This window comes from Entelurus aequoreus, linkage group LG10 (assembly GCF_033978785.1).
Source record: "Entelurus aequoreus isolate RoL-2023_Sb linkage group LG10, RoL_Eaeq_v1.1, whole genome shotgun sequence".
Taxonomy (NCBI): Eukaryota; Metazoa; Chordata; class Actinopteri; order Syngnathiformes; family Syngnathidae; genus Entelurus; species Entelurus aequoreus.
In genome coordinates, this window is record NC_084740.1 from 55,529,579 (window position 1) to 55,542,055 (window position 12,477).

Genomic DNA, 12,477 nt, shown 5'->3' on the forward strand with positions numbered 1-12,477 from the left:
CATATAGTTGTGGAAGCGGTATAACTGCAACATGGTTGACAGGGAGAAGATGCACATAAATAAAACCCACCCACAAAATGCCACATCCTGAAGAGACGGTCAGAAAGCGATTTGAAGGTGGTTTATAGAACATAATATATGCAAAATTATATGTTCTGAAGACTACAATGAAGTGTTTTAAATGTAGAAAAAAATCATAACATGAGCCCTTTGTATCTGCAGTCTAACCAAAAGTTCACTTTTAAATTGTCACTACTGGAAGTGGATGTATTTTATTTGAAATAAAGTAGTAAAAAGGGTGACATTTAAGGCACCTGAGCACATGGTTCGGGTGTCTGTACGGTTTCCAAATCAATATTGTATTATTATGTGTTATTGAAGTAAATGTTACAAATAAACATGATCACAGTGACGGCGTGCACATTATTATATGTGTTATTGAAGTAAATGTTACAAATAAACATGATCACAGTGACGGCGTGCACATTATTATATGTGTTATTGAAGTAAATGTTACAAATAAACATGATCACAGTGACGGCGTGCACATTATTATATGTGTTATTGAAGTAAATGTTACAAATAAACATGATCACAGTGACGGCGTGCACATTATTATATGTGTTATTGAAGTAAATGTTACAAATAAACATGATCACAGTGACGGCGTGCACATTATTATATGTGTTATTGAAGTAAATGTTACAAATAAACATGATCACAGTGACGGCGTGCACATTATTATATGTGTTATTGAAGTAAATGTTACAAATAAACATGATCACAGTGACGGCGTGCACATTATTATATGTGTTATTGAAGTAAATGTTACAAATAAACATGATCACAGTGACGGCGTGCACATTATTATATGTGTTATTGAAGTAAATGTTACAAATAAACATGATCACAGTGACGGCGTGCACAAATGGAGCTTCCTTCAAAAAGGTGACGTCATGTTTGCGCATGCGTGTACACCGATCAGGTCTTCCGGGTAGTGACAGAAGTCAGGCGAGTCAGCTGCCACTCGGGAAACATATCTTACTTTTACATATCTTACTTTTACTCTTCTTCAAGCCTGCAGCATTCTAGTGTTGATCCCACCGCGTCTGAGATACGGCAGCATTTAAAGCGCTGGAATGTCGCACATCTGCAGGACACCATGGCAACTCGGTAAGATGTTAGCTTGCTAGCTTCAGTGATGAATGCATTTCACTTTTATTTGAGCCACAGTCCAACAACTTAACTACTTTTATTCAAGCCACAGTCCACCAATTTAACTACTTTTATTTGAGCCACAGTCCAACAACTTAACTACTTTTATTCAAGCCACAGTCCACCAACTTAACTACTTTTATTTGAGCCACAGTCCACCAACTTAACTACTTTTATTTGAGCCACAGTCCACCAACTTAACTACTTTTATTTGAGCCACAGTCCACCAACTTAACTACTTTTATTTGAGCCACAGTCCACCAACTTAACTACTTTTATTTGAGCCACAGTCCACCAACTTAACTACTTTTATTTGAGCCACAGTCCACCAATTTAACTACTTTTATTTGAGCCACAGTCCACCAACTTAACTACTTTTATTTGAGCCACAGTCCACCAATTTAACTACTTTTATTTGAGCCACAGTCCACCAACTTAACTACTTTTATTTGAGCCACAGTCCACCAACTTAACTACTTTTATTTGAGCCACAGTCCACCAACTTAACTACTTTTATTCGAGCCGCAGTCCACCAACTTAACTACTTTTATTTGAGCCACAGTCCACCAACTTAACTACTTTTATTTGAGCCACAGTCCACCAACTTAACTACTTTTATTTGAGCCACAGTCCACCAACTTAACTACTTTTATTCGAGCCGCAGTCCACCAACTTAACTACTTTTATTTGAGCCACAGTCCACCAACTTAACTACTTTTATTTGAGCCACAGTCCACCAACTTAACTACTTTTATTCGAGCCGCAGTCCACCAACTTAACTACTTTTATTCGAGCCGCAGTCCACCAACTTAACTACTTTTATTCGAGCCACAGTCCACCAACTTAACTACTTTTATTTGAGCCGCAGTCCACCAACTTAACTACTTTTATTTGAGCCACAGTCCACCAACTTAACTACTTTTATTTGAGCCACAGTCCACCAACTTAACTACTTTTATTTGAGCCACAGTCCACCAACTTAACTACTTTTATTTGAGCCACAGTCCACCAACTTAACTACTTTTATTTGAGCCACAGTCCACCAACTTAACTACTTTTATTCGAGCCACAGTCCACCAACTTAACTACTTTTATTTGAGCCACAGTCCACCAACTTAACTACTTTTATTTGAGCCACAGTCCACCAACTTAACTACTTTTATTTAAGCCACAGTCCACCAACTTAACTACTTTTATTTGAGCCACAGTCCACCAACTTAACTACTTTTATTTGAGCCACAGTCCACCAACTTAACTACTTTTATTTGAGCCACAGTCCACCAACTTAACTACTTTTATTTGAGCCACAGTCCACCAACTTAACTACTTTTATTTGAGCCACAGTCCACCAACTTAACTACTTTTATTTGAGCCACAGTCCACCAACTTAACTACTTTTATTCGAGCCACAGTCCACCAACTTAACTACTTTTATTCGAGCCACAGTCCACCAACTTAACTACTTTTATTTGAGCCACAGTCCACCAACTTAACTACTTTTATTTGAGCCACAGTCCACCAACTTAACTACTTTTATTTGAGCCACAGTCCACCAACTTAACTACTTTTATTTAAGCCACAGTCCACCAACTTAACTACTTTTATTTGAGCCACAGTCCACCAACTTAACTACTTTTATTTGAGCCACAGTCCACCAACTTAACTACTTTTATTTGAGCCACAGTCCACCAACTTAACTACTTTTATTTGAGCCACAGTCCACCAACTTAACTACTTTTATTTGAGCCACAGTCCACCAACTTAACTACTTTTATTTGAGCCACAGTCCACCAACTTAACTACTTTTAAAGCAGCGTAGTTAATGAAGAAAGGACCAATAACAAACTTCGCGCACACGCCGATAAATACAAGGTAAATGTGTTATACTTGTATAGCGCTTTTCTACCTTCAAGGTACTCAAAGCGCTTTGACACTATTTCCACAATCACCCATTCACACACACTATTTCCACATTCACCCATTCACACACACATTCACAAACACTATTTCCACATTCACACACACTATTTCCACATTCACCCATTCACACACACTATTTCCACATTCACCCATTCACAAACACTATTTCCACATTCACCCATTCACACACACCATTTCCACATTCACACACACTATTTCCACATTCACCCATTCACAAACACTATTTCCACATTCACCCATTCACACACACTATTTCCACATTCACCCATTCACACACACTATTTCCACATTCACCCATTCACACACACTATTTCCACATTCACCCATTCTCACACTATTTCCACATTCACCCATTCACACACACTATTTCCACATTCACCCATTCACACAAACTATTTCCACATTCACCCATTCACACAAACTATTTCCACATTCACCCATTCACACAAACTATTTCCACATTCACCCATTCTCACACTATTTCCACATTCACCCATTCACAAACACTATTTCCACGTTCACCCATTCACAAACACTATTTCCACATTCACCCATTCACACACACCATTTCCACATTCACACACACTATTTCTACATTCACCCATTCACACACACTATTTCCACATTCACCCATTCTCACACTATTTCCACATTCACCCATTCACACACACTATTTCCACATTCACCCATTCACACACACCATTTCCACATTCACACACACTATTTCTACATTCACCCATTCACAAACACTATTTCCACATTCACCCATTCACACACACTATTTCCACATTCACCCATTCACACACACTATTTCCACATGCACCCATTCACACACAGTATTTCCACATTCACCCAGTCACACACACATTCACACGCACATTCACACACACTATTTCCACATTCACACACACATTCACACGCACATTCACACACTATTTCCATGTTCACCCATTCACACACACAATTTCCACATTAACCCATTCACACACACTATTTCCACATTAACCCATTCACACACACATTCACACACACTATTTCCACATTCACCCATTCACACACACATTCACACACACTATTTCCACATTCACACACACATTCACACACTGATGGCCCTAACCACCACCCATCAGGAGCAAGGGTGAAGTGTCTTGCTCAAGGACACAACGGATGTGACGAGGCTGGTAAAAGCTGGGGATCGAACCAGGAACCCTCAGGTTGCTGGCACGGCCACTCTCCCAGCCATATATCTGTTAGATTGCTCAAATGTAAATAATATTCAGTGATACATGAATGATTATATTGATAACAATGCCAGGAGATAATGACATACTAGTGTGCAGCTTTTCAAACACATCATGGCTAGGGCTGCAACAACTAATTGATTAAAATCGATTATAAAAATAGTTGCCGATTAATTTAGTCATCGATTCGTTGGATCTATGCTATGCGCATGCGCAGAGGCTTTTTAAAAAAAAAAAAAAAAAAAAAAACTTTTTTATTTTTATTTTTTAAATAAACCTTTATTTATAAACTGCAACATGTACAAACAGCTGAGAAACAATAATCAAAATAAGTATGGTGCCAGTATGCTGTTTTTTTTCCCCAATAAAATACTGGAAAGGATAGAAATGTAGTTTGTCTCTTTTATCCGAGTATTAATCGATTAATCGAAGTAATAATCGACAGATTAATCGATTACCAAATTAATCGTTAGTTGCAGCCCTAATCATGGCTAGATGCTGCTTTTTCAGCAAGTGGGATGGATTTGCTGTTTAATGTTTGTTATTGCTGTTATTTGGACTTTACATAGAAAATGTTTTGGTGTTTAATGTTTGTTATTGCTGTTATTTGGACTTTACATAGAAAATGTTTTGGTGTTTAATGTTTGTTATTGCTGTTATTTGGACTTTACATAGAAAATGTTTTGGTGTTTAATGTTTGTTATTGCTGTTATTTGGACTTTACATAGAAAATGTTTTGGTGTTTAATGTTTGTTATTGCTGTTATTTGGACTTTACATAGAAAATGTTTTGGTGTTTAATGTTTGTTATTGCTGTTATTTGGACTTTACATAGAAAATGTTTTGGTGTTTAATGTTTGTTATTGCTGTTATTTGGACTTTACATAGAAAATGTTTTGGTGTTTAATGTTTGTTATTGCTGTTATTTGGACTTTACATAGAAAATGTTTTGGTGTTTAATGTTTGTTATTGCTGTTATTTGGACTTTACATAGAAAATGTTTTGGTGTTTAATGTTTGTTGTTGCTGTTATTTGGACTTTACATAGAAAATGTTTTGGTGTTTAATGTTTGTTATTGCTGTTATTTGGACTTTACATAGAAAATGATACTTTGTTTGTTTAGCACTTAGCCTGTCAACATGCTTTTAAGTGGACACAATTTTAGTAGTTAGGTTTGTAACATCGGAATGAATTAATTATCTTTATTATAAACCCATCCATCCATTTTCTACCGCTTGTCCCTCTCGGGGTCGCGGGGGTGCTGGAGCCTATCCTAGCTGCATTGGGGCAGAAAGCGGGGTGCACACCCTGGACAAGTGTCATCGTAGGGCCAACACATTCATCTTCACACACTAGGGCCAGTTTAGTGTTTAGTTTGGTGCTAGGAGGACACCGGAGTCCCCGGGAAGAACATTCAAGCTCCACACAGAAAGACCCTGAGCCCCGGGATCGAACCCTGGTCCTTCTTATTGTGAGGCTCCAGCACTAACCCCTGTACCACCATGCTGCCTTGTTAGTAAACACATGCCTAAAACATCTTAAGATGAATTTAGTGGTTGGTGGCTAAATTAGAGCCACTGATTTTTTGTACGCTTAATAATGCAATTAGTCAACTAATCGTTAAGATAGTCGATGACTAGTCAACTATCAAAATAATAGTCCTAAATTGTAGGTATGTCTTTTCAAATAGAGAGACAGACAGACATAATAAGATGTATACTTACAGCTCTGACAGGTGTTGGAAGTAACACACTTTCATTTCAAAGCTCGGTTTTCTTTCTTGTTTTTCACATTCCCTTTGCTCCCTGTGGCCGGATGGATGCTAAAATCTGTCGCTGTTTCTAATAAAAAGTAGAATATAATACTGTGTGATATTTTTGGTACTTTGTGAGAAACTTATCTGACTCAAGCACTACAAAAATGGCTGACGCAGTTTCAGTGTGTGTGAGGCGAAAAGACAGCCCCTAAAACATCCACTTTTCAAGGGTTAGACTGAGAGGCTTGAAGATGGAAAGCAACATTTTGACCAAATCACCACAAGGAATTGTTTAAAATGTACATTACAAATAATGACACTTAAGTAGGGGTGTTCAAAAAAATCCATTCACATCCGAACCATGATTTTATTGATTCCAGTTTGTTTTTCTAAAGAATACATTTTTAAAAAGACGTTTTTAGGCCATCTCCGTGTTTACTATGCTGCAAGCTGTATACGTCATACATCAGCAACCAAAAGGAGGTTTCGTAACCTGTTTTGAAAAGGTTTTAATATGATTAGTGTGCCAAATATATTGCAAGAATTAGTTTGAATCGAGAATCATTTCTGAATCCAATTGTCACCCAATTGTGACATGCCCAAAGATTCCCACTTCTACATTTAAGCCTCTTTAACATAAAGAATGCTGAATCTAAGCCTTAACAGTTAATAAGGCAATTAGCTGCCTGTACCTTTTACACATGACAGAGAGGTATTGCAGCTGAGATAGGCTCCAGCACCCCCCGCGACCCCAAAAAGGACAAGCGGTAGAAAATGGATGGATGGAGAGAGGTATTGGCATCCTACTATTTGGACAATGACAATTTATTTGACACAGGGCAGGACTAGGAAGTCCAGTGTTAAATACAGTATGTCCCCTTTGTTAAGGCTTGACGATTATGGCAAAAAAAGAATTATTGATATTGAGCACACAATTACCATAGCCCATCAGTATTTCAGCCACACCAACCAAATTTTAGATCAACATATAATATTGTACATATTAGCCACATATATATATATATACAGGTATGAAAGATTTTTTAAATGTTTATTAACATACATTAATTGTTCCCAAACGGTGCCTGTCACACAGCAGTAAAACGGCTGCTTAAGTGACCCACTAGCTGCAGAAGCTAACTCTTCAATCAGTTAAACAGACTCAATAAGTCTATGGTGACATTTTGCTGAATTTACCAAACTGAAACAATACCAAAAAAATGCCATTGTAAGTCAATATTAACACAGTCACTTGTATATGTGTTAGCATATTAGCTAACGCTAACAACGCTAGCTTGATTACATTACGATAGCACATACAACTATGCATGAAAACACTCCCACAGACATCACACATGGAATGGTTAAGTAAGTACAAATTGTTTTAGTTATATTGTTCAACTTTCAAACGTTGCTTTGGAGTGATTAAGAATCCTTTCGAGGAGAAACGTTATGGATGAATAGTAGACAAAACAGGACTTACACATTCCGGTTCAAGCCACAAAACGGGAAGTACAATTTTAACCCGTAGAACCTGCAGTGAATTTACTCATCCAACAGATGGCGCCATTGCACAAACAATAAAACACCTTTTTAGTGTCTCTGTCTGTGTTATATGACCACTATTAGTTAAATACAAAACATTATGGCCGTTAGCTAAAATCCATAAATCAGTTGCACCCTTTTATAAGCCGCAGGGTTCAAAGCATGGGAATAAAGTAACAACTTATAGTGGGGAAAATACGGTAATCACAATTATTCAGTATAATAGTATCAACATAAAAAATAATTAATAGCAATATAATAAAACAATAAAATTCCTTTTTTTAAGTTTAGATATTTTCAAATTGCTTTTTTTAATTTATTTACCTTTTACACTTATTTTGACAATCATATGTGTGCTTTTTGTGTCCAATTTAACATATCACAAAAATCTAAATGTATTGGTGCAATACACCTTTGGACAATTCTGACCAATATTTTAAGTCAAAGCATAATTTTTTTAGTAAATATATCAAAAAGTGCTTTAAGTACATTATGCTTGTGTAAAGTACTTTTTTGAAACCTTTCTTTTGTTAGCGCAGTCAGGCCAGGTGTTGCGCACAGCGCTTTTATTGTGAAGGGGGGGAAGTGTGCTGTTTTCAGCTTGATGTGCAGAAACAACTTAAGGCTTTTTAAAAAGAAAATAAGAGCGCTCTCAAGGTGCGACTTCTGTCCTGTTTGTGCATTGATCTTAACCGATGATGTCATTGACAGCAAGTAGTAGTAGATGTGTATGGTCTGTTCTTGCTGATGATGTCATTGACAGCAAGTAGTAGTAGTAGATGAGATGTGTATGGATTGTTCTTGCTGATGATGTCATTGACAGCAAGTAGTAGTAGATGAGATGTGTATGGATTGTTCTTGCTTACTTGAGCTTCCTGGTTTAGTTGCTGCTTCAATGGTGTCCACATTGTTTAGTTTAGGAGGTTTTTCCTTGAACATTATTTTCCCAAACATCTCCTCACAATGACAGCAAGTCCTTCATATTCTGCATTTAACAGCGGATTACGTGTTTATTGGCCAATTTTGTGATTCCGTGTATGTTTACGTCAATGCAGAAATGCCTTTTTTGTTGAGTTGAGTGGTTATTGATGGGGCATAGCAGCATAGCATGTGTCAAACAATAGAGATCCCAAACTTCTAGTAGGCCTAGTCTTGTTTCCACTCATCCGTTTAGCAGTTACAAGCTCAGGAATTTGCATGCAAGTTGCGCAGCCCATTATCGTTTGGTTTTTAGAAATATCATTGTGAGAAACTAAAATGTAATTTGGATGAATTGTCCAGCCCTGACTTCTGTGTGTCTGTCTGCAAGCTCTATACTGACCTGTTGGACAGAACAGTGACCCAGGTCACATGTCACTTTTTACAAGCAGCAGATTTCACCCGTGTTTTCTGGTATTGAATGACATTGATGGCATGACTTGTAATGAAGTAAAAGCTGGTGCACACAAAGGATTCCTAGAAGTATGTGTGGTGTCATTGGCAGGTCGTGGGGAGGTGAGACACTCACTTAGGCTTTGTGTTGGCCCTCTGGGGAGGCAGAATTGAGTTTGTGGAGCTAATAAGCCTTGAAACCCGACTACTGGCAGACATGAAAGGCGTCGGACCGAGAGCTATGTCGCCGGTGTTCACATTAGGAAGGGTGTGGCAACACCCCCTACCCAGACAAGGGAGTGATGCTGGCTGGGAAGAAAATAACTTTATTCATTACATGAAAAAAGATCATCATACAGGTGAGATTGCTAGCAACTAAGTCTTCAGCTGAAAAATGCTAAATGTGTCATTTAGGTCGCTAACTGCTTTTTTGTGCCTAAAATGGCAACTACAGCTTGTCTTTATGCCAAAGAAAAGGATCAAAAGAGAAAAAGTAGTGCCTAGTGTTTTATTGTCATTGCCTGGTATTGTCCATATTTTTTGGACTAGGGCGCACTTAAAATCCTTTCATTTTCTCAAAAATCAACAGTGCGCCGGATTAATTCTGGTTGTGCACATATTTTTATATTGTTTTGCCAAATGTTCAATTGTTGCTGTTTATTTGTAAACCTGTAGCAAATATGTGTAATAAGTGTGAGCAGTCACACAAGAGTGGTGTATAAAGAGTGTGGCCGACTAAAGCAGAGGCGCCATGACTGCTACCAAGGACTCTGCTCGTATGCATGCAATAGCTGTCGCGTTGAAGGTAGCTTTTCTGACAAAATAATGTCTAAGTATAGTTGTAAACATACTCCAGCTCATAAACTTCCAAGAAAACATGCTTTTATTTTGTGAAAGAATCATTTTGTTGCCGTATTTGACACACACTCCTGCTACATTCATGCAGTGACCAGCAGGCCCTCCAACACGCACCCGGCGGTGCAATAAACATAAGAAAATACACGGAACCACCAAAAAAACAAACGTATTACCCTCTTTTTTTGCTAAAATCTTCATGAACTTTTATGGAGAAATTACGACTTTTGTGTGAAGTGTCTGCCTCCAATGTATTTGTCATCACTCATTGTGTATTTTCTAACATGCTATGTGCAGTGTTTCCCACACATTCATTTATTTGTGGCGGCCCGCCACGAAAGAATTACGTCCGCCAATTTTAATTTTTATTTTTTTAATTTTATTTATTTATTTATTTTTTATTTTTGTCCTGTCCAGCTTCTCAGGCAAATCATATAGTAGATGTAGATGCCCATATAGGCTGTTGAGATTTACTTTACAAAAGAGAAGTGTAGGATACTTCTCTTGTTGCCTTATTTGTATTTGACCACTACTGTTTTCTGTTTATTTGTTACTGACTGTGGCAGGACACCTCTGCCTCTGTTTCACTTTATGTTGCTGGTAAATAATATGCTTGTAGTAGTAGGCTAAAGTTAAATGATTTAGTATGCACTAATTAAAGGGGCAGAGCTTTAAGAGACATTTTAGCTTTTATATTTTATAAGATATATTTTTTGTAAGAACCACAATTAATAAATATATTTCAGTGAATAACTTATTGTTCAAACATGTATATAACTATGTACATAAAGTATTGTAATTATATTGTAAAATGGATGGACGTTTAAAACAAAACTGTTATTAATTAGTAAGTATAAATTTTTTGAGCCTTTTTAGAGAAAATCATATCATTGTAGTAAATTATGCAAATTACTCGATGTCATGGTGACCACGCCCATAGCCACGCCCCCACCGCCACAGGTATCTTGGCAGTTTATGGGAAACACTGATGTGATTAAGTGTACTTTTCTGCACAATACCTCAGATTTGGTAACACGTAGAGAATATGGAGTTATTTTAGGACCAGAACATCCATCCATCCATTTTCTACCGCTTGTCCCTTTTGGGGTCGCGGGGGGTGCTGGAGCCTATCTCAGCTGCACTCGGGCGGAAGGCAGGGTACACCCTGGACAAGACGCCACCTCATCGCAGGGCCAACACAGATAGACAACATTCACACACTCAAAAAAAGGACTAATTGGATGAGCTCTATTAAAATGAGGGCAGGATTTCCATCCAACAAATACAGTATATGTTGCCCTAACTCAAAATTAGTACATTCTCGCAATACAATAAAAATGAGTTAGTCCAACTAATTTTGAGCAAATAAAGCCAAAATGAAATTATTGCAATAACTAAGCGAAATTGATTTACATTTGTCAGACTAATTTTTAACAAATACAGCTCATATTAAATTAGTTGGGTTACTAAGCGAAATTGATTTATATGTGCCCAACTCAAAATTAATTGGAAATTAAGCAAGCTAAAAATCACCCTTGATCCAATAAAAACACATCAGACAAAACCTGCTTGGTATTTTTAATGTAGAATAATCCTAAATTCAACAATCTTGAATATAACACCACAAGATGTCAAAGTTACTTGCAAACACAAACCAAAATGTTGAGTTTGAGTGAAAACAAAACATCAAGAAGTCCATTTGACATATTTTGCTTTATTCATTATTGACATATTTCTTGCCACTTAATGTTGTACATTTTGGATGACATTTTAAGTTCACTTTCTCATTTATTATTACACCCAAAATATGGTTTATTTAACTCTTTCAATGTCCGTCTGTTTGACTTTCTCTTCTAATGTTACCGATTTGCATTATTGTATTTCTTGTTTTTCCTCTATCTTCTTTCATCCTCCGCTGTTGCAATTTATAATAGAAAGTAGCGTACACTTCTAACTTGTATCTGTTAGTAGACTCGCTATGGAAGCGCTAAAGTACAAGAAAGATGGCGGGAATAAAACACGTTCCAAGTGCAGCCACGTAAATAAGACCAGTCAGAAAGTGGCTTGAAGATGGTGTGTAAAAGGTCATCCATGCAACATTTTGACCAAGGAACCATCATTACATGTTATGTAGACTTTTAAATGTAGGAAAAAAAATCAATGCGCCTTTTGTATAAATGTACACCTGAATGAAGCCACTCAATGGTGGTATTTTACAACTTTTTAGATACTTTTGTCCATTTTCAATACATTTGGAAATAAAGAGGAGAGCAGCTGACTGAATATTTCTAATACCTTCATAGATGTTTTAATGCTATGCAGGGAGGAGAACATCCATCATTGTGCTGCTCTTTATAGGTTATATAAAAAGATTCCATCTCCCCCGGCTGCAAGCGAATTGAGATTTCTTATACAATCCCAGCTTTTATTGTCATTGTGGATGAGATCTGCTCTGGTTTAGAACAACCACTTGATTGTGTGTTTGTTTGTGTGCACATGCACAAATAGCCTGATAGGTTTAGGGGCCCATAAACCTTTTTGGTCAAGTAGTCCT

The 12,477-nt window shown here is 37.2% G+C and overlaps 1 protein-coding gene and 1 long non-coding RNA gene across 5 annotated transcripts in view; both read left to right on the forward strand.

Moving 5' to 3' along the window:
• LOC133659429 (uncharacterized) overlaps positions 1 to 12,477 on the forward strand; it is a 236,094-nt gene that overhangs the window by 66,825 nt on the left and 156,792 nt on the right. The gene's annotated exons all lie outside the window — the stretch shown is intronic.
• LOC133658813 (large ribosomal subunit protein eL14-like) overlaps positions 1 to 12,477 on the forward strand; it is a 120,318-nt gene that overhangs the window by 26,246 nt on the left and 81,595 nt on the right. The window contains exon 1 of one of the 3 annotated variants that reach the window (XM_062061233.1): positions 985 to 1,173. The exons of 1 other annotated variant lie outside the window; for it this stretch is intronic. In XM_062061233.1, the coding sequence (XP_061917217.1) occupies positions 1,163 to 1,173 (11 nt within the window). In that variant the 5' untranslated portion in view covers positions 985 to 1,162. Of the gene's footprint in view, positions 1 to 984; positions 1,174 to 12,477 lie in introns of those variants that run through there. One more of the 3 variants, XM_062061237.1, reaches the window with a different exon arrangement.